We start from the raw sequence: 22459 nt of genomic DNA on the forward strand, positions 1-22459 counted from the left end.
AGGAAGTCAAAAGGCCTAAAGAAAGATGAAGGACAGACTCCCTGCCTCCCTCCCTCAAAGGAAATGCCTGGAAAACCGACTGGACACGTTTAATGTCCTGTAGTTTGAGATGACGAATACAGATACACTCCACTGACTGATATTCTCCCCTCCTGCTTTGGTCAAGAAAAGAAAACTTGGAGAAATGGGTATTTTGGAAAAGGTACTATTAATCCCCTACCCTGTTCCAAATTTAGTCTCTTGGCTAAAAGAGAGAGAACTGACACAGGACATATGTCACTGCCTGCAGCATGAGAGAAGATGCAAAGTTTGGGGAGGGTGGCTTTAATTCAAAGTGAAACCTCAATGCTTTCAAGGAATTTGATGCCATGTTAAGGAGTTCAGAACAGACGCAAGTTTGAAGTCATAGGAGATTAGGAGGCCCCACCCGCATGCCTGCCCCGGGAGCCACGGGCTGAGCCTGATGCTTTCTGTTCTTTCCAACCTACGGCGCTCCACATGGAGGCCGGATGAGCTGGGGACGAAAACCCTCAGGACAGAATAGACGTCCTCAGAACAGCCTGCTCTCAGGACCAAAGAAACAGACGCACTCAGTCTGGGAGGGAGGCCTGGGCATGGCCTGGCAAAGGCCAGGCGGGCTCAGTGTCCGGGGCCCCGAGCTCCATGCTTCCTTGGAATTCTTTCGTGGCTCCCTGGAGACTTGACTAGCAGAATGGGAAACGCTGAGTCTAAAGGAAGGGGCTCCGATGGTACCAGTTCCAGGATTTTCTCTCCAGCAAATGTTCTCACTCCTGGGAAAACGGAGGATCTCATCTCTGCTGCTTCTCTGGAGTAACTGCGCTGGCAGTCCCTGCGTGCCTGTGTGTTTGAAGATGGTCTGTGACTGGGCCTAACCCCACCTGGTCCTCCCTCCACTGGCACCTCAGCAGCCACCTGCAGCTTTTAGAGAATGGCAGGGCTGCAAGGGCCCCCAGGTTATCTATCTGGGTAATCCCGGCCCTTCGGGATTAGGCAAGGCACTTTGCTTACCAAGAATACCCAGCTGGCCAGTGACGGAGACAAGAGGAGATTTTAAAAGGTCTCTGAACCCTCACTCCAGGGGCCTGTTATTTTCCCAGCTATCAGGCTGAATAAGATCAAGAATGCATCTTGCTTAAGCCCAAGCCAAGCATTACGATGAGAAATCTCCTGCCCTTAAAAATCATGCAAGTTCCAAGCTCAGAGAGCATTGGGGGATTACTGGGTATCTGGGATCCTCTCTGCTTTGTTTTTCTCCTTTAAAGATACGCAGAGTGGCCTGTTTTTCTTGTGTTGGACAAGTCGCATGAAGGGCTTCATCTGGGTCCAGCTGCTCTCTCCTGCCCGAGAGGCCCCTCCCTCACCCCTCCGAGGCTGAGGCTGGAGGCCCACTCGTGGGCAGAGGTCCTCTGCGCATCACAAATCCCTGCACTATCTCTTAACATATAATAATAATTAGCCTTCAAAATAGCTAAACATCACTCATTTAAAGTAACTGAAGGAAAGACTAATTTTTTTGAATGAATTTATGTATTTATTTTTTTATTTTTGGCTGTGTTGGGTCATCGCTGCTGTGCACGGGCTTTTCTCTAGTTGTGGCGAGGGGGGGCTACTCTTCCTTGCGGTGCGCGGACTTCTCGTTGTGGTAGCTTCTCTTGTTGTGGAGCACGGGCTCTAGGCACGTGGGCTTCAGTAGTTGTGGCGTGCAAGCTCAGTAGTTGTGGCTCGCGGGCTCTAGAGCACAGGCTCAGTAGTTGTGGCACATGGGCTTAGTTGCTCCGCGGCATGTGGGATCTTCCCGGACCAGGGCTCGAACCTGTGTTCCCTGCGTTGGCAGGTGGGTTCTTAACCACTGCACCACCAGGGAAGGCCAGGGAAAGGCTAATTTTTATCATCATTTAAAAAAATAGGAGTCAGAGACTATCTGAAAAGAAAGGGGTACTTTAAAAAACATACAAGAAGAGACATTTACTGCTAATTAGTAGAAGTTGTGCTAAACTGGCCTTATTTAGCTGGCTTACAAGTGGATGCTTCCAAAGGGCTTGTAACTGTCTGGAGTAGGCCAAACAATTCCTGTTTCATCTCATTTACATTTTACATCTACTTAATCAACCCTGATCAGATAATACACAGATGTCGCTAGAGACATGCAGGTAAACCTGGGCTTCATCCAGATTTACTTTGGACTGATTCTAAATCCCCAGGCTCTGAATGAATGTGGATTTGCTGTACCCATCAACGCGAGTCCTCATTTTATTGAGCAATTCTATTCTTAGCTTTCCAAGGGGGAAGCAGACAGAAAGCCCTTCCCCTCCATTCCATTCCCCTCCCAGGACGGCATTTAACATGCCGCTCCTGCCAGCTGGCGGACAGCCACGCCAATGGCCCTGTCAGCACTGGCCGAGGAGAATGAGAAACTCAACCATAAAAGGCCACAACTGCAGCCCGTATGGTGGTGATGGGGGAGGGGAGTGGGGGGCACCGTGGGGAGCGTGGGGGCAGGGGGCGCTGGCCACAGAAAGGCAGTTCCATGGACTTGACCCTAACGTTCCCCCAGCAGGAGCAGATGAGAGAGAACACCAAGGAAAACTGGAAACTGCTACCAGCCGACGGGCGGGGCGTGGCACCAAATCAGTACTTCAGGTTCCGGTCTAAGTGGAAAGGCGAACCGGATCACTAGCACCAATTCCCCCCCCCACAAAGTGTTCCTGACTCCAGGAGGAGACAATTAAAATAGGAGTCACCACAGAGAGTGAGGGGGTCAAGGGTCTCTCCTGTCTTTTATGAGATGAGAAACCTATTCCCTGAGCCTCTCGTCCACTGGCCTTCCCAGAGATAAAACTCCTGACCTAAGGAAACTAAAGAAAGGGGATCAGATCAAAGAACTCCAGGTGAAATCCAAAACTGGGCAGAAGGCCTAAATAGACATTTCTCCAAAGAAGATATACAGATTGCCAACAAACACATGAAAGGATGCTCAACATCATTAATCATTAGAGAAATGCAAATCAAAACTACAATGAGATATCATCTCACACCAGTCAGAATGTCCATCATCAAAAAATCTAGAAACAATAAATTCTGGATAGGGTGTGGAGAAAAGGGAACCCTCTTGCACTGTTGGTGGAAATGTAAATTGATACAGCCACTATGGAGAACAGGATGGAGGTTCCTTAAAAAACTAAAAATAGAACTACAATACGACCCAGCAATCCCACTACTGGGCATATACCCTGAGAAAACCATAATTCAAAATGAGTCATGGGGCTTCCCTGGTGGCACAGTGGTTGAGAGTCCGCCTGCCGATGCAGGGGATGTGGGTTTGCGCCCCGGTCCGGGAAGATCCCACATGCCGCGGAGTGGCTGGGCCCGTGAGCCATGGCCGCTGAGTCTGCGTGTCCGGAGCCTGTGCTCCGCAGCGGGAGAGGTCACAACAGTGAGAGGCCCACGTACCGCAAAATGAGTCATGTACCACAATGTTCACTGCAGCTCTATTTACAATAGCCAGGACATGGAAGCAACCTAAGTGTCCATCGACAGATGAACGGATAAAGAAGATGAGGCACATATATACAATGGAATATTCCTCAGCCATAGAAAGAAATGAAATTGAGTTATTTGTAGTGAGGTGGATGGACCTAGAGTCTGTCATACAGAGTGAAGTAAGTCAGAAAGAGAAAAACAAATACCGTATGCTAACACGTATATATGGAATCTAAAAAAAAAAAATGGTCATGAAGAACCTAGGGGCAGGACAGGAATAAAGACACAGATCTACTAGAGAATGGACTTGAGGACACGGTGAGGGGGAAGGGTAAGCTGGGACAAAGTGAGAGAGTGGCATAGACATATATACACTCCCAAACGTAAAATAGATAGCTAGTGGGAAGCAGCCGCATAGCACAGGGAGATCAGCTCGGTGGTTTGTGACCACCTAGAGGGGTAGGATAGGAAGGGTGGGAGGGAGGGAGACGCAAGAGGGAAGAGATATGGGGACATATGTATATGTATAGCTGATTCACTTTGTTATACAGCAAAAACTAACACACCATTGTAAAGCAATTATACTCCAATAAAGATGTTAAAAAAAAAAAAGAACACCAGGTGAAAAGCTTTCGTGTGCACCACGTATGAAGGCCCGAAAGTGCTCTAGGACCAGCCTGCTATCCATCTGCTGCTCCTTCGCTGTCCTGAACGCCTGCCACGTGTGTGTGGGGGGGGGGGCAGTGGGCTGAGCATGACGGACAGTAGGAGGCCAGTTAGGAAGCTAGTTTGATATTTCAAGAGAGAGTTGACCAGGGCATGAAAAACACAGTGATTGAGATGGAGAGGAAAAAGTGACCTTGACAATCAGTCTGAAGACAGACTCTGAACTCAATCCTGGGATGTAGGAGATAAGAAAAAGGGAGTGGATTGGGGATTAGGAGGGCAAGGTGACCTCAGAAGAGCAGTCCCAGAAGACTAATGGGGCCTGGGGGTGAGGCTACAGGGAGTTGAAGATTGTTGCCAGGGAGGTGAAGAAGGAGACTCAGAGGAGAGACTGGCTCTTTCAGAGGGTTTGGCCGTGAAGAGAGAGCAGGAGAAAGATGCTAGGGTGGCCAGAGTGAGACGAGATACTGCAGGAGTTATGCGTGCCTGTGCGCATGGCGACAATGGGAGAGTCCTGGCAACATTTATGGGAGAAATTGGGGAGAAGTTGAAGAGAATGGGGGTGGCGGGGGTTGGAGCCCTCAAGAGCCTGGGGTCCGGAGCACAGGAGAAAGGTGGGCAACACCCAGAGCCTGGAGGGTGGAGTCAGCACGGGGACAGATAGAGAGACACCTGCAGGTGTGGGACCACCAAGCTAAGCAAGTTCATGCCTGATGCCTCCTATTTCTCAGAGAGGCCAGTGGCCAAGGCCTGCAGGGTAGGGGGTCTCGAGGAATGGCTGTCTCAGGGTATGGGAGAGGGCACTGACCAGCGCTGACGCCCTGGCTGAGCCTGGACATTGACAGAGCCCAGCACTGAGTCTGCAGATTGATGTGGTCTCTCTGCCGTGCCCTGAACTCAGGCAGAGCGGCAGTGAAGTTGAAAGGCAGCACTGATTCAAGGTGAGGGTTTGCGAGGGGACTGGGGTTGGGGGCAGGCAGTGGACCAGGGGGAGAAGGGGTCACAGGGGCTAGCTGGAGAGAGTTGGAGTGGTAGAGCTCAGAGTCTGGCTAGAAAGGGAAACTGGGAGGGGATTCATAGGAAGAGGAAAACGCTGTGTGTGCAAGGTCTGGGATTCTCAACAAGCACGAAGGGCAGCAACAGTGTGAGAGCAGGGAGTGGGAGAGCGGGGAGAAAGGGAGCCTGTGGGCAGAGGGAACACGTGCTGAAGCAGCGGCCCCGGGAGATGAGGCCTGGAAGTCCATCATCCCGCCTTCCCTACGCCCCGTCCCCAGACTCACCCACAACGGTGAGGTTGACCTGGGCCTGCCTGCTGCCCAGCCTGTTCTCCACCAGCAGAGTGTAGCAGCCACAGTGCTCCTGGCGTGCAGCCCGGATGGTGAGCTTGCTGACGTTCTCACTGTTCTCCACCTTGATGTGCTCACTCTCCTGGATCTGGGACAGAGAGTGGGGCAGGCACTGGAGACTTTGAGCCAGAAAGGAAGGGGGCTCCGACCCACACTCCTCACCCCTGGGGATGTGGATACAGCTGCCCAAGCTGTGTGGGGCTGGTCTTGTCTGGGCTCTGAGCTTCCCCCTAAGCGGGGAAGACCCCCTAAGGTCTAGACTCTGAGCTTCCCCCTCTCCTGCATCTAGAGCCAAGCTGCCCTGACAGGGTCGAGATCTGGGACAAGCAGGGAGGGTACTGAGCAGGGTCTGGTGGCCGGGAGTGAGCTGTCACTCTCTGCTCCAGACCGGAAACAGGGCACATTCCAGCCCCCTCCACTGCTCTGGGATGGGATGGTGGGAGAACAGATTTGATCAAAGTCACTTACAAAGCCCACCCAGTGGGTTCTGACCTCTTCTGTGCCGTCAAATACCACAGTCACCAGCCAGACGTGGCTATTCAAATTTTAGTTGAGCGGCAAATCATCCAAAGGTCCATCAACGGATGGACAGATAAACAAGATGTGGTACCTCCAGAAAACGGAATAGTATGTGGCCATAAAAAGGAATAAAATATTGGTTCATGGTACATCATGGATGTGCCCTGAAAACGTAACGCTAAGTGAAAAAACCCAGACACAAAAGAACACATATTGTACGATTCCATTTATATGAAATGCCCAGAATAGGCAAATCCAAAGAGACAGAAAGCAGGTGGGAGATTGCCAGGGTCTGGGGGAAGGGGAGAAATGACTACGAATGGGTCTGGGGTTTCTTTTCGAGGTGATAAAAATGTTCTGGAATCAGAAAATTGTTACGGTTGCCCAACCTTGTGAATATATGTACACTTTAAAAGGATGCATTTTATGGTGTGTGAATTATATCTCAACAAAGCTGTTATAACAATTTTTACTTAACTGAAGTATAAAATTCAGTTCCTCAGTTGCACTAGTCACACTTCAGGTGTGCAATAGCCACATATGGTTAGTGGCTACTCTACTGGATAACAGACATGGTACAATTACATCACTACAGAAAGTTCTGTTGGATGGAGCTGGGACTTGGCTCAATGTCTCTGAAGAGGGTTGAGATTCCATCTTACTTCAGACACCACTAGCCCATGCTTTGGGATAAAGCCAGCTTCTCTTCTTCATCTTTTGAGTCCAACTCTTCTTTCTTCCCCAGTACTAGCCTCCCACCTCTGGGCCTTAGGACAATTTGAATGGGTTGGAAATAGAGCAACAGAGGGCTCAGAAGAAGTCATCACACCTTCTGTAGAGGTCCTGATCCAGGGCCAGCCTGCCGGTCTGGGGCCCCTGCTGGTCAGGCACATGGGCACACACTACCAACGTGGGATCAGAAAAATGGCCAGGCTCCCCAAGTTTCTCTAAAAGGAACTGGTTGTTTGGAAATTCAAACATTTTCCTGTAGGACTGTTGTTATAAATGGAAGTTAGATTTCTGGGTCAGTAAGCCAAAATTCTGTTTAACGTACAACTGATCTACTCAAATACTCAGGTGCACTTTTATCTCTCCAGCATGTGGTAAGTTTAAGTGGTCGCCACAGATAGGGTTCAGTGAGCTGGCACAGAATCACAGAAAGCTCTAGAGTCTGAGAGGTCATTTAGGTCACTGGTTCGACTCCAAGTCGAACTGACTTGGACTGTTCTTTCCTGACTGACTTTCCTGACTCCAAGTAGAATTCTAGACAGAGATACCCAAATCAGGTGGGGGCCATAGGTGGTTTCTGTTTTCTCCTTCATATTCTTCTCTATCACACAAATTGTCTATAAAACAGGCATCCTTGCTAGATGTAGAAGAAAAGGTTATTAAGAGCTCAGATTTGGTGGGTGGGTGACAGGGGTGTGAGGGGCTCTCCCATTTCTCAGGCCCCTGTGATGAGCAGCGATGCTGCCCTTCATCACAGCATTTCTCATCCCTTTCGGCCCACGACGGCTCTGGAACTTGTGTGGGTTGTTCTCGGGCCACTGCCCTGTTACTGACCTGCTTTCGGAACTTCATCCAGGTGCAGGTGATGGGCTGGGTGCCGGCCACTTTACCCAACAGCTCCACAGGCTCTCCTGCACGCACCTTTTGGTCCTCAGGAAACTGGATGATCTGAGGGGGCACGGCTGGGGGAGGACAAGGGAGAGAGTGAGCTCCGAGGAGGAGGGAGCCTCAGACATTCTAATCTCATCCGACGCTGCCAGCCACATTGGTCTGTTGCTCCTCTCTCACCTTCCGGAACCTTCAGGGTAAGACTGAGCAATGACCACTGCTTCAGACACCTGGGCTGACGGATCTGCTAGGTTTGCTGGTCTCTTGATCCTGATTCCCTCAGAAGTGACCCACACAATTTATAAGTCATGATTCTCCGTTCGTTGGTTGTTGTGGAATTTGTGCCTCACCCTAATTTTTTGAATCTGTGACCTTACTCTTTTATTAGTTACAAAGCATCTTGCCTTCTAACCTCCAGGTCACCCTGGCTGACAGGCTCAATATGGTTCACATCCTCAAATGTCTTTCCGTGGAAAATAGACAGGGCTTCCTCTCACAGGGACATACAGAGCAGAGCATGAAAACAGCACAAAGTGGATTATCTCGGTAAGGGGCAGACTGGAGGACAGAGAGGTGAGCAGGATTTCACAGCAGGGATGGGAAAGTCACCAGTATCGTGTGATGCTGTCCATACCAGAGAAGCAGGAGAAAAGGCAAGTAGTGGAAGAGGGTGGGGGACCAAGGTGTACAGAGACTCTTGGGGAAATTTCAGCCTGAATAATGCAGAGCTTGAATCGGGGAGCGGGGTGGGACCACATCCCCAGTGGTCAGTCTAGCAGAGCAAAGGGTAAACCCCTCACAGCAGATGACTCCCTCGCCCGCAAATGTTGCTGTGACCAATTACCTGCCTTCGGAGGTGTCTTGGGCGCAGGTTTCTTTTTCACAGTTGCATCACCTGAAACAAAGAAGTTCACAGGTTACTTTCTGTTATTATTATTTTTTTTTTACAAGGTTCCTGAATCCTAGGAGGGCACAGTCTGATCCACTGGCCCCTCATCCAGATGGAGCCCTCCCTTGAATATGTCTTTCTGGTGACCTTGCAGTCGCACATGGACAACCTCATGAGCGACTGAATACCACTTCTCAACAGGGCCTCTGGAGGGGTCCCCAGAGCCTCCAGGGAGATAAAAACTCTGAAAAATGCTTAAGCTTCCATTGTCCATTTCTATGATGATAACCCCAAACTCACTAACTCTTCTCTTACCCTTTCAGGAAACTCATAAGGGAAATTATGTCAGATAAACTGACTAAATTTAGTCCTTGGTGTGGATCCAAGGGTCTCAGGCTTCCTTTGGGTCACAGACTGTGGACCGTGGCTTTTATTTTGTTAATGTTTGTTGAATGGATCAATGAATGAACAAACAAATGAATGAACAAACCAATGGTCTCCTTCATTCTTACCCCACCCCATTCTCCAAATGACTCACATAAGAAAACTGACCCAGACAGACCAGCTTTGCCGCACAAACCTATTCATTTGTCTAAATAGCAATATGGCGAATATGTAATAAGTTATCTTCACAGCTTATTTTCATATTTCTTTCAGGACTTTGTTCAAAAGTCATCTAACGTACTTACCCAAGTGAAATGAAAACCTACATGCACACAGACACCTGTATATGAATGTTTGTAGTGGGTTTATTTGTGATTGCCAAAAACTAGAAGTTATCCAAATGTCCTTCAACTGGAGAATGAATGAACTGTGGTACATTCATACAAGGAAATACCACTCATCAATAAAAGGGAACAAACTTCTGATATACACAACATGAATGGATCTCAATGATTCATCTTCCTCTTCTGCTAAAAGAAGTCAGACTCAAAGGCTGTGTACTGTATAATTCTATTTGTAGGACATTTTAGAAAAGGCAAAACTGTAGGCACAGAGAAAAGGTGGGTGGGGAGGGGTTGACTACTAAGGGGCATAGGACATATTTTAAGGTGTAGAAACCATATCTTGGTCGTGGTGGTAGTTACAGGACTATACGCATTTGTCAAGAACTGTGCAACAGAATGGGTGAATTTTACTGTATGTAAATTATAATATGAAAAATGGGAAAGAGCTGCTTAACCAGTGAGATCCTCCCTAACCACACTATATCAAATAGCTGTGGTTTTATAGTAGATTGTCCTTGTTTTTAGGAAATATATACTGAAGTATTGAGGTATAGAGGATACCACATGTGCAACTTGCTCTCAAACTGTTCATAAACAATAATGTGTACGTATGTATGTACACGTGTATATGTGTTTGTGAAGAGGTAGAAGGAAAGAGAGGTTGAAAAATAGAGGAAGAGAAGGAGAGAGAACATATGATAAAGCAAAAATGATAAAACATGAATATTTGAAGAATGTGAATGAAGGGTATACAAGAAATATTTGTACTATTTTTGCAACTTTTCCATAGTTCTGAAATTATTTCAAAATAAAAGTTAAACAGAAAGTTAAACAATGTTTTATCCAGCCAGCATGATGTAGTTGTTCAAATGAGGGAGAAAGAGAAAGCAGTGTCTGTTGAGGAGATGGCTGGGAGGTGCGACACAGGGTGGACCTGAGGACTCGAGATGATCTAACCTGGAGAGAAGAGCCCCATTGATCAGGAACCGAGTGACTCAGAGTAGAGAGTCAGGGTGATGTTTGGTGGAGGGTGGCTGGAGCACAGGGCTGGTTTCAGAGAGCAGTGGCACGAAGATGGCGTGACAATTTAAAGAAGATAAAAAATTCAGTTCCTCGGTCACACTAGTCACATTTCAAGTGCTCATAGCCATGCATGTTTAGTGGCTTCCATATTGTGTAGACAGAGAGCACTGCTATCATCACAGAAAGTTCTATTGGACAGTGCTGGTCTAGAATGTCAAGTTTGAGAGTTAGGTCTCTGTCCTGAGTAACAGGAAGTCCTAACACAAACGGCAGTCCAACTGGGCTAGAGGACCCCTGGAGGTCTTTCTAGTTCCAGGGCACAAGAATATCCAATTAGGAGGCTATTGCCATACTCTTAGGAGAAACACATCAAGGTCCAGCCTTGGCAAAGGCAGCAGAAAAGAAAATACAAATAAGAGATGGAAGAAAAGTTAAAAGAATTCCGGGGCTAAACAAGAGGGAGGAACAAAGATTTCTCAGGGACATCTTCCTTGAATAAATGGGAAAAATTTTATCGATGGAACGTGGAATGTAGGAGTGAAAGATGAGGAGTTTGGCTTGGCTCAAGAGAATGTGGTCGATGAAAGGGTTTAATCTGTGTATTGGCTAGAAGCCCAGGATCACAATTCTAGAGATAGTTGGTGGAAGCTGAACGAGAAAGATTTTAGGATCCAACATGCAATCATTAATGGAAACTGTGAGGATGGGTCAGTTCTTTGGGGAAAAGAGTACAGTGAAAGATGAGAAAGGGCCAGGGTCTGATCTGAGCTGATACTCTCAGGGAGGAGCTGGGCTGAAGGAGAGGGGCTGTGGAAGGACTGTTCCTGAAACCCAGGGTGGAGGAGGATGGGTACTGGGAGGATACGACCAGCATCAGGTGATGGGTGGTATTTGAGAGGGCAGGTTCTGTGGGATGGTGGGGTCAGAAGTTGCTCTAGAGTAGATTCTTAAGGACACAGCTAGGGAGTCAACTAATCCATCAAGAATTCTGGAGGTGAAAGGGACAAAGAGAAGCAGGTGAAGAAGAGGAAATGTCAAGCTAACGTTTCTTCCAAGGTGAGAGAGAAGAGAACAGATGTGAAAGCAGAAGGCTAGGACTAGGTGGAGAGGGAGAGCGCAGGGACGCTGGCAGGGAAGAGCCTGGGAAAGCCAGATCCCTCGGGAGTGCGTACTGGATGGGATACGGAACCCTCAGAATTGGCCGAGCCACAAAGCCCCTGCTCCCCTGCACCCAGGGCAGCTGGAAGGGAGACGGCACAACTGGAAGAGAGCAGCCCTCAAGGGAAGGAAAGAGGGGCTCATACCAGAGCCGGGATCTGACCTCCTGGGAGAGGGAAAGCCATCTCTTCAGAGGAACTGTGTGGAGGGCTGTTGTTATGGGCTGAGTGGTGTCTCCCGCAGTTCATATGTTGAAGCCCTAGCCCCCAATACCTCAGAATATGACTATATTTGGAGACAGGAACTTTAAAGAGGTGATCAAATTAAAAGGAGGCTGTTAGTGTGGACCCTCATCCAAACCGACTGGTGTCCTTATAAGAACAGGAAATGTGGGCACACGGAGAGACACCAGGGATGCACACGCAGAAAAAGGGCCGTGTGAGGCAAGAAGCCTGCCACCTGCAGGCCAAGGAGAGAGGCCTCAGGAGAAACCAAACCTGCTGACACCTGATCTCGGACTTCCAGCTTCCAGAACCGTGAGACAATACATTTCTGATGTTTAGGTCCTCCAGTCTGTGGTACTTTGTTATGGCAGCCCTAGCACACTGTAGCTGCGGATGAGCTCTGGGGGCAGGGAAGGAGACTGCCAGCCCCTGGAGTGGTGGGCTAGGAGTTAATCAGAAGGCAAGGAAGGGCACAAAGTGAAAGCAGATGACTCCAAAGTGCCCCCCTATACTATTCTTGGGGGCTCTGGGTAAACCTACCTGGCCAGAAGTAGAGCCTGAACTAATAGCAATATTTCTATGTTACAGTTAAATAAGATTGAAGGCCAAAGTTTTATGGTAGTTCTACAAATTCCGAGCGCCTCCTGTTTGAATTGGTTAGCATTTGAAACTGGTTTGGTTCCTATCAGTAACAACTATTTGAAACATTAACAGTGTTCTGTATCCTCTTCTATACATATTTTATAGGACCATCTGCTGAAATCCATTAACTGCGTTCTGTGCTTAGGAGAACATATTTAATGGATTAGGAAGCAGAGTCACTGGATTCTAATCCTGGTTTCTCGTAGAGAGCTAGACTCAGCAAGTTGAGTTTCTAACCCATGATGTCATCATCCTTTTTCTCACTGGGTTCTTACCCCAACCAAACACAAGCAGGGCACTTCACGTTGTTTCCATTTCATGAAAAAGGAGATGGATTTGAATAAAAGTCAGATGACTTGCTGGGTTTATAAAACGACATGCGGCCAAGTGAGAAACAGGATTTAACCCTCTTGCTGCCCAGTGTATGGCTGCTTTCCTCCTGTTTCCTCTTGACTCCAGCTGACACTCTGCCCCGTCCTCAAACCAAATCCTTGAAACCTTTCTCTGTCCCTTTGCAGAAATGCAGTGGGTGTAGGCTCTGGCACTGGACTTGGGTTTGAATACTGCCCTGTTACTTCCTAAGCTGTGTGACTTATAGCCTGTTATTTAACCTCTTGGAGCTTCAGTTTCCTCATTCAAAGAATGTGGGAAGAATAAATAAAATTTGTTGTAAAGAATTAAGCTACATTGTAAAGAAGGTATAGCAATAAAGTGCAAGCTCTAACACCAGCCCTACCACCCATTCACCTTTCTTCCCCAAACACATCCCCAGAGGACTTCTCTGTACTTTCCTTCACCTGTTTAGTCTCCACACTGTTGGTCAGGTCAGCTTTATACCTACACGAGGTCGCTCATGCTGCACCTGAAGCTCCTTCCCCAGTTCAGGTCCTCAGTAGAGGGAAAATTCTTGCTGGTCCAGATGCCCAAGCTCTCAGTACTTCTTGGGTCACTAACTAGTTTCTTTTCCTCTGGATGCACCCTTCTTATTATCTTATTATTGCTGTCAGCCCTTTGTCCCTCACCCCCTTCTCCAGCACCCCAAACTTTCTGTGCTAGCCATTGCCAGAGAGGAGTATCACAGAAGGAAAATAAAATCCAACCATCTTTGCAAACCTCAGACACAGGGTGAGGCAAGGAGGGCAGAGTGTCCTCCCTCTCCTTTTTTTTTTTTTTTTTTTTTTTGGCGGTACACGGGCCTCTCACTGTTGTGGCCTCTCCCGTTGCGGAGCACAGGCTCCGGACGCACAGGCTCAGCGGCCATGGCTCATGGGCCCAGCCGCTCTGTGGCATGTGGGATCTTCCCAGACCAGGGCACGAACCCGTGTCCCCTGCATCGGCAGGCAGACTCTCAACCACTGCGCCACCAGGGAAGCCCTCTGAGTTCCTTTTTTTTATCCCTCTTTCTGCTGCCCTCATTTTTCCTGGAGCCCAGACCTCTCTCCTGGGCCCACCCATACATCCCACTACCTGACACCATTTCCCTAGGCACATACCGCAAACCCAACACATCTAAAACCAAATCCAGGTTCTTCTCCCCATACTGCTTCTCATCCCCATTTCTCCCAAGGCCCCCTCCCTGCCCATATCCGGTCACGAGCTGACATCTTTCAATTCCATCAACAAGATAACCTCCTTGGTCCCACTTCCACATCCCCACTGTCACCATTCTAGTCCTAACTGTACCACCTCCTAGACCTCTGGTCCCCTTTCCCCACACTAATACATCCATCACTCAGTGGCCAAAATGGTCTTTCTCAAATGCAAGTCTGATGTCACTCCACTGTTGAAACCTCTCCAGTGGCTGCCAACTGCCTCTTAGGATCAAGTCCAACTCACCTGACAAGGGCCTTCAAGATTTGTCCCCGACTTTCAGACCCAGCCTTCTTTCTAACTCTTGGGGAACACCCTCACCCATGCCCTGTATGCTCAATGTCAGTGGTTCTCAAAATCTAGTGTGCATGATGATCACCCGAGAGACTTGCTGAAAACACAGATTCCTGACCTTCCTGGGGTGTGGATGTTGCCGGTTCCTGTGCCAGCTTCTGGGGGGCACTGCTCTGTACTCTACACTGAAGGCCTTTCAGTTTCTGCAATGCCAGGATTTTGTTGTCAACTCTTTGCTGACTCTTGCACATTCTGGGACAGGTCTCAGCTCACGCATCACTGCTGCCAGGATGGGTTCCATGCCCCTCCAAGGCAGTTCAATCAGTAGTCATCACAAGGCACTGCAATTGCAGAAACCTGCCCCCAACACGCATACACCCCAGCAAGCTCCCTGGGGACAGGAACGAGGCCCATCCTGTTCATTTTCTGTATCCCCAGGGCGTAGCTCAGTACCTGGCACAGGCTTGAAAACAGCTCTTAAAGCAATAAATGGAACCCCCGAGGATCTCTGTTAACATGGGAATTCCCGAGAACACTCCAACCCACCCCTGGGCTCTGATGCTCAGAGATAAAGCCCATTGGCTTGAATCCTTGTGCAACTTTCCACAAAAAGGAGAAGGTCCCTTGCTCTGTTACCAGTTAGATCAAAGCTGCCAGGTGCTGGGCCTTCTACCCCAGACAGGGGACTGAGGCTGGAAGAAGTGAAGCAACCCAATAAGAACATCACAAATCAAAGCACTGAATTTAGAAGGTTTCTGGGAAACATGGGGCTGGGCTGGGAAGGCTGGCCTCCAATTATCTGGGTAATCCATCTTCTGCTTTTGCCCCAGCCTGCCCCCACCCACCTAGTCCTGGCCTCATGAACCTTCCTCTGCCCTGGGAGGGCAGAGGTCAGCACCCCACAGAAGTTTCCAGACTGCTCAATCTGAAGACACATGAGTCCCTCTCTCCAGTGATCTCCAGAAAGATCAGAGCCAGCAATTGGGAGATATTTACAGAGCCTGAAGGCGGGTCTTACAGCTTCAAAAGGGTCTGAGATAATGGAAAGCCAAAGGGAATTGGGGAGGTGGCATGAACAGCCTAGGGTACAGGGAGGTTCCTGGATCTCCGCCTCTCCGGGGACATTTCCTTTTTTAGGTAGCTAGCTAAAAATAGACATCAAACCTTTCACAATTCCCAAAATCAGCATTAACTTTCTGCCACGAGCTCCCGAAGGGGACTTGGGTTGGGTGACGTGTGGAGGGACAGCACCCACGCTGCAGGGCTGTGTCAGAACAGGACGGTGGAGGTGAGGACCTGGGGATGGAAGGCTGAATCTCACTGTCCTGCACTGGGGGAGGCTCAGGGCTCCAGAGGACTTGAAACCGCACCCCCCCCAGCAATGTCCCCCTCCCTCCCCCCACACACATTAGGCCCTTTCCAACCCCTCCTTACAAACCTGTGGAAAAATATTAGTCATTCTCCCAGAATGAACATCTCTGGGCAAATTTCCTATACACATCCCCTCATAGCAAAGGCTGTCACGTAAGAAGATTCCAGAGGAACACTGCTCCTCTTGTTACCGCAAACACCCAGCCCTGAGCCCCCAGGGCACAGAACGTCAGGACAGTTGTGAAAGAGGCAGCCCAGCATGGCCAGGACAGCAGTGTCAGTGTTGTTTGATGGGCATCCTCCAGGCCCTTCCCTGGGAGGATCCATCCTGCCATTAAACTGGCTTGTGGGAGACAATGGAAGAGCTGGGAAGGATCTGGAGGTGGCAGCCCGGGAGTGGAAGCACAGGTCCGCATGCGTGGTGTGGTGGAGGGTGGCATGACCACCATCACTCCTCAGAGACTAGTATTTTGGTTGGGAGTAACCAGGAGTTGGTGCCAGCTTTCAAAGACATTCATGGAAATAGTCCTGCTTCTCTCCCGGGCCCATATCTTTCCCTGTCAAGCAAGTCTCGATGCCAAGTCTTAACCCCTCCAGCATTTCCTTCCAGCCCTCTGAATCCTGGAGAGCGTTTGATCAAAAGAAAGATTTGATCCTGGAGAAAATCTTCTGGATAACTGGACACTGCTTTTGATATCCAAAGACGCTTTCAAAGATGACTTTGGGGTTCAGAGAGAGACACATACAGGAGTCCAAGGCCAAGATATCTAAGAGCATCGTAATCTGGGATAGTAGTCAGTGAGGTCAAAGTGACCGGTATGAGAGGTGAAGCTCAAGGTCAAGGCCAGGCGTGGAACATAAAGTGGTTCAGCTGTATCCTCCCCAGATCCCAGAAGCAGGGGAACTCAAAAATACATTTGAAAAGTGAAATACCTATTATATCCCTACTTCACACCAGGCACTGAAATTTCAGAGATGGACAGGCACTGGTTCCTGTCCCCTAGTTGTAAAAGCGCCTTGTGGATGTTCCTCTATCTCTTTCCTAAATGACCGTCAGCTTTATGGACTGATAGGAGGAACCCCTGAGCCTGTTACCGCACTGGCAGTGCCTCTCTGTATTTTCTCAAACCATCCTTCAACCCCATCAATGCCTCTCTCACACAAAATTCCAGTCAGATCCCCTCCAGCTGGACACACTAAGCCTGGACTCTATGCATATGGCCTCCTTCCCATCAGGATATCTCTGCTGCTGTGTGTTCATGCTTGCCGGAGCTTCCACCCTTCATGAACCAGATGATACAAAGGGTATTGGCCAGCCCCACCTGCGCTGTATCACTCCAAAGAAAAGCATTCTATTGAATGTCTTGATGTCAGAGCTGGAAAAGGCCTGGGGGGTCAGTCGGAGAAAGTCCCCATTTGACAGGTGCAGAGGGAGGAAGGGCTTTGACTGAGGCCACATGTTCAATTAGAGGCAGAACCAAGACGTTCATTTCCTGCTCTCCAGCCCAGGGGTTTGTTTGGCTATGCCCTGGGCCTGAGCACTGCCCCACCGGGCACAGTAAATGGGCATCTGGAGGTCCAACAAGGAAGGGTATTGCTGTCTACCCACGCCCCCCATCCCCGTCACAGGTGGGGATACTTCTCCCCCAGGCCCACGCACGTCTCTCTTGTTCTCTCTCCAAAGGTGGGAGACGACCCACTCTGGGCTGGAGGAGTGCATAAAGTTTTCCAGGAGTGCTGAGACTGAATTCCCATCAAGATGGGGGAAAGCAGCCATAAAGGAGAGTGGGACAATAGACAAAAACTGAATATGGGACCATGGGTTAAACAGTATCGGTTCAATGTTAAATGTCCTGATTTTAATAATCGCATTGTGGTTATGTTCTTAGGAGATACACAGTAGATATTTAGAGATCAAGGGCATGATGTCTCTATTTGTAAATGGTATATATACGTCTATATGATGAATGGTGAATATATATGAACAGATATAGTGTATATATAGTATATATACAGTGTATATAGATACCTAGATATGAATATTTGATGAATGGTGTATATATATATGAGTTTATACACAGAGAACGACAAAACAATGGAACAAAATGCAAATAATTGATGAATCTAAGTAAAGGGTGTACAAGAGTTTCTTGTACTATTCTTGCACCTTTTCTGTAAATTTGAAATTATATCAAAATAAAGTTAGAAAAAAATTCCCATTGAGAGGCATGCAGCAAAGACCCTGACAGGTCTCAAGATCCAGGGAAGCACGCCGGCTGTCACACTCTTCTCCCCCAGCTCTGATGGTAGCAGATCTCTGTCCCCACTGGTGGACAGTGTCCACTGTGTGGACAGCACAAGGGATGGCCCTGAGACTATGGAAGGCACAGGGTGGCGTGGGAGGAACGGAGATCAGGGTTGCCCTCACAGTGCCCACATGTAACTAGCTGTGAGCTGTGAGACTCTGGGCAAGATAGTTTAGTTCTCTAAGACTCAGATTTGCTCATCTGTAAAATGGGAACAACTATTTGTAGCTCAGTTGAATAAGACTTGCCTGAAGTGACATAGATTGAGTGGCTAAGATGATGCCTGTTGCATGGGTGCTCAAAAAACTCTTGTTTTGTGTGATGGGCAGGTGACTGAATCGGAGGCCCTCACGATAATACCTGTGCATTCCTCCCTCCAGTCTCCCCTCACAAGAGGAGTGTTACAGCTCCTCCTCAACGAAACCACATTCCTCTCCTCTTTCATAACCTGGCCTAGCGTTTCCCTCATCCCCAAACCTTCCCAGATGACCCCCTCCTCACTTCTGTACCTGTGAGTTGGTGTCTGTCAGGTTAACTTGTACTCTCGTCAGTTTTCTCTCATCCGGCCCCTTGGGTTTGGGCAAATCAGCTTGGCTTTTCCCTCACGCTCCCCAGAGCTAGGCAGCAGCGGTGCCCCTGGGGGCTCTCAGGCCAGTGTAGACAAGCATTATCTACTTTCACACCTGACAGCTCCCTCACAGGACCAAACATCCGAGCTGGGGAGGGGAGGGCATGCAGACAGGGATCTGGCCACCATCTATTTGACTAGGAAACCACTCAGCCTTCCCTCAGTCACTGGAGGAAAGATGGATTTCCTGCTTAGATTAGGTACTTCCCAGCCCTTGATGAAAATGAACACACATACACAGCCAGACCACTCAGCAACGTGAGAATCTGGGCTTTCTCATGGAAACAGAGATGTCTGGGACTGGGGACGGCAATGCTAAGAGAAAAAGGCAAGTTGCAGAGGTGTACAGGCTGCATAATTCCATTTCTGTGAGAAAAAAATCCAACTGAGATATTTGCATGTGTATATGTGAATATTCAGAAAAAAGTAATTGTGCATTAATTTGAGGAGGTGAGTGAAATTAGGGGTAAGATGAAAGAGGGCTTTCACATTGTACTTGGTAAACTTCTGTACTAGTTAAAATGTTGAAACAAGAAGGCATGCATATTTAACTTATGTAATTGATAAATCATATAAATTATCCCCCAAAGTGAGAAAAGAACTGGGGGTGCAGGCCTAAAAGACACCCCCTTCATTCCCTATCTCTGGGCAGCTGCCTTCTCAGGAGCCTCCTGGGAAGGAAGCCCCACACTGGTACACAGGCACCCAGGAAACTCTGCAGGTTTCGAAGGAAAAGTGCTGCTAATGCTCTCAGTGCCCCAGGGAGTGACAGGCTGGGATGATGGGGGCCAGGAGGCGTGGGCCGGCAGAGGGATTCAACATGGCCATTACTATACATAGAGACACACACCTCCATTCTTTTGGGAGTAAGACATCTGTCTGTAACTCCACCGTGAAGGCTTTCTACACAGAGTGAAATTCCCCTTCAGCAGACAAGCAGTGTCAGCTGGAGTTGATGCAGTCACGAATGTGTTTGTTTGCCACGGAGATGAAGCACTTGCAGTTGCCCCTTCCTCTGAACAGCACTGCCCACTGAGCCCCCTTCTCTGCACCCTTCGGAGGGGAAAGAACCATGGCGCCCAGACTCCACCAGAGCATCTTGCTCTCTCCCTAAAGGCAGGTGATGGAAATGCCCTGAGGACCTGGGCCAGGGGCCCGCGGTGGTTCCACATTTAATGGAGTTAGAAGAGTTAGACCCGGTTCTGCTTCTCAAGACCAGCGGTGCCAGGGCACCGGGCTTCCCTCTGGACAGCTAGTTTCCAACCTGGCTGACAGCACCTTGGAATGGCCCAGGAGCATAAACATACACTGAAGCCGGGATCCCACTGCCAGAGATTCTGATCTAATTAGTCTGGGGTGCAGCAGGGAGCAGTGGTTTTAAATGCTCCCCAGGTGAACCTAACATGCAGCCAGGGTCGAGGGCCCCTGCCCTGGAACTGCACGATGACAGCTTGGCTGGGGTTTTCCACAGCCTTCTCTTCTCCAGGGCAAAGAGCCCAGGTCCCGGGTCTGCTCACTATCTCCAGTTTGTTTTTCTCTTTCACGGCTCTCCTCTGACCCCACCTCACTTCCCTCGGGATCTCACCGGAATAGATGTGCCAGAGCTGAGGACAGGAGGCTGCTGACCTCCCAGCTCGAACTCCAGGCACTCCTGCTTCTGCCCCCAGGAGAGGAGAACAATCGCATCAGACCCAGTTCACCAGCACTTGGCGCTCTTATGAGACCCCATGTCTCTCCCGAGGACTTTTTCCCGTAACTAAATAGAACACAGGCCCAAGAAATCCTTTCGGAAGATAAAATCATTAACCCATTCTCACCAAGTTTTTCTTAGAATTGTTTATGCATTGTCAACAACTTATTATTAAACGTCGACTTTTGATAATTGGAGGCTCCCAGTGGTTAAATATCCATGAGAGGGCCTCCCTGGTGGCACAGTCGTTGGGAATCTGCCTGCCAATGCAGGGGACACGGGTTCGAGCCCTGGTCTGGGAAGATCCCACATGCCGCGGAGCAACTAGGCCCGTGAGCCACAACTACTGAGCCTGCGCGTCTGGAGCCTGTGCTCCGCAATGGGAGAGGCCACAACAGTGAGAGTCCCGCGTACCACGATGAAGAGTGGCCCCCGCTCGCCACAACTAGAGAAAGCCCTCACACAGAAACGAAGACCCAACACAGACAAAAAAAATAAATAAATATCCATGAGAAATTATCATTCCACTTTGGCTGCCCTGTCACACTGAAGGCTGAGCGTGCTCCCCACCCCCAAAAGCTTGGCTGGTAAAAACTCCTCATTGGGAAGGTAAATAGGTGAAGAGATGAGGACAAACTAAGTTACAGAACACTGCCTTGTAACGGAAAAAGAGAGGCAGCCTTTGAATTAATCTAGCTCACTTCCCTTTATTAGTATCGGTCATTAAGAGTTTGTCTTGCCTTTTGCTCTTTTAAAACACAGAGTGTGTTGGGGATGCCCAAGCAACCCCATATCTTTTGTTAAAACTGGAGGTTTCGAAGCATACTTCTAACAAAATCAGACCGATAATTAATCAGTAGCGGAAGCCAGGGCTGCGTTATGACCTTTGTGGAGTCTAAGCACTTTTGCCTCTGAAAGCTCCTTCCCTTCACTAAAGAAAAACAAAAAGTATATACTTACATACATACATACATAAATTATATTTTACAACTGCACTGGTATAAAGATGAATATATTAATGTTATGAATTAAAACATTTTCTTTGACCTAAAAGTTAAATTTTCCCCTCATTTTATAAGATATTGAAATGTTTTTGTGGGCCTAAAAGCACCGTGGACCCTAGGCACAGTGCCTAAAAGCTTGTAACGGGTTCTGGGGGAAGCCAGGATGCAAAAAGAGGGAGAGAGCCAGGCAGAGTCATAGGAGAAGCCCCTTCCCTGCTTGGCTATTAGACCACAGCTGCAAGCTTGTTCTAAGAGATGGTGGTAAGGCCTTTCTATGAGCAGGTCACGGCGCTGGCATCCTGAAAGGTGCACCCCTACGCTGGCCCAGCTGGAGGCCCACGGAACTTAAAAAGGAGGAAGGAGGATGAGACACAGACACGTCACCGTGACCCTGGGAAGAGGACAGCCAATGGCAGAAGGGGGATGCTGAGTGCTATGGGGGCTCACGGGAGGGAAGAGTTCCTTTCAGCTGGAGCAAAGACGAGCTCAGGGATGAGATGACTTTTCAGTGGGAGCCTGTCCCACAAGAGAGGTGCCAGAGCAAAGGCACAAAGGGAGGAACACAGGGATGTCCGGTGCACACAGAGGAGCTCAGTTTGGCTTGAGGATGAAACGGGAGTAAGGAGCTGGGGGGCAACGCTTGGAAAGAAAGGCTGAGGCTGGATGTCAGAATGTGTGCTCACACGTGGCAGGTATGCCAGGATGGCAACGTGTGAGGGGTTCACTTCCACGGGACTGGTGGGCTCTGGGGACCGCTGGGCACTCCAACCAGGAGTGATCTGATCAGAGCCACTGTGTTAGAAGGTCTATGTGGCAGGAAAGACTCAACTGGGAGAGATTAGGGGAAGGTCTCCCAGGGTTCTTGGTGGGAAGCAGAAGAGGCCTGAGTGACGATGCCACAGGATGTGGATGTGCAGCACTACTCAGGCCTTGGAGAGGTGGGAGGGGTGAGAAAAGGCCAGTGGCTCGGTCACCGGGAGCTCACAGGGCACCAGGGTGGTGGCAGGGTCCAGGCTCCGAGGAGCACAGGCAGGGAAGCGGCCGGCCCTCAGTCCCGGCTTTGCCTGGAAGGGCTGAACGAGTACTTACTCTCTGTTCCTAGCACGGAAGGAAGAGAGCTCTTTGGCCTCCGGGCTTTCATCTCCGGGGCCTTGGCGTTCTCACTGGTGGGGGCATCTGGAACAAAACAGGTTAACGACAAACATGAGTAGGCAGCTGCCCAGGGGAAGAAGCAGAAGAGGCATCGCGATAAACATCCCACCT

The 22459-nt window shown here is 49.1% G+C and overlaps 1 protein-coding gene across 11 annotated transcripts in view; it reads right to left on the minus strand.

Annotated features, from left to right (window-relative positions):
* MYLK (myosin light chain kinase) overlaps positions 1-22459 on the minus strand; it is a 267073-nt gene that overhangs the window by 41067 nt on the left and 203547 nt on the right. For all 11 annotated transcript variants that reach the window (XR_003432841.1, XM_027106666.1, XM_027106636.1 and 8 more), the window contains 4 exons: positions 22286-22372; positions 8494-8544; positions 7596-7723; positions 5448-5601 (listed from right to left, as the gene is read on the minus strand). Coding sequence is in view for 10 of the 11 variants with exons in the window: in XM_027106666.1 (XP_026962467.1) it covers positions 5448-5601; positions 7596-7723; positions 8494-8544; positions 22286-22372 (420 nt within the window). In the remaining variant the exon portion in view is untranslated. The remainder of the gene's footprint in view (positions 1-5447; positions 5602-7595; positions 7724-8493; positions 8545-22285; positions 22373-22459) is intronic.

This window comes from Aethalodelphis obliquidens, unplaced genomic scaffold (genome assembly GCF_003676395.1).
Source record: "Aethalodelphis obliquidens isolate GAN/ISIS:26980383/991018 unplaced genomic scaffold, ASM367639v1 scaffold1, whole genome shotgun sequence".
In the NCBI taxonomy this organism is placed as follows: domain Eukaryota; kingdom Metazoa; phylum Chordata; class Mammalia; order Artiodactyla; family Delphinidae; genus Aethalodelphis; species Aethalodelphis obliquidens.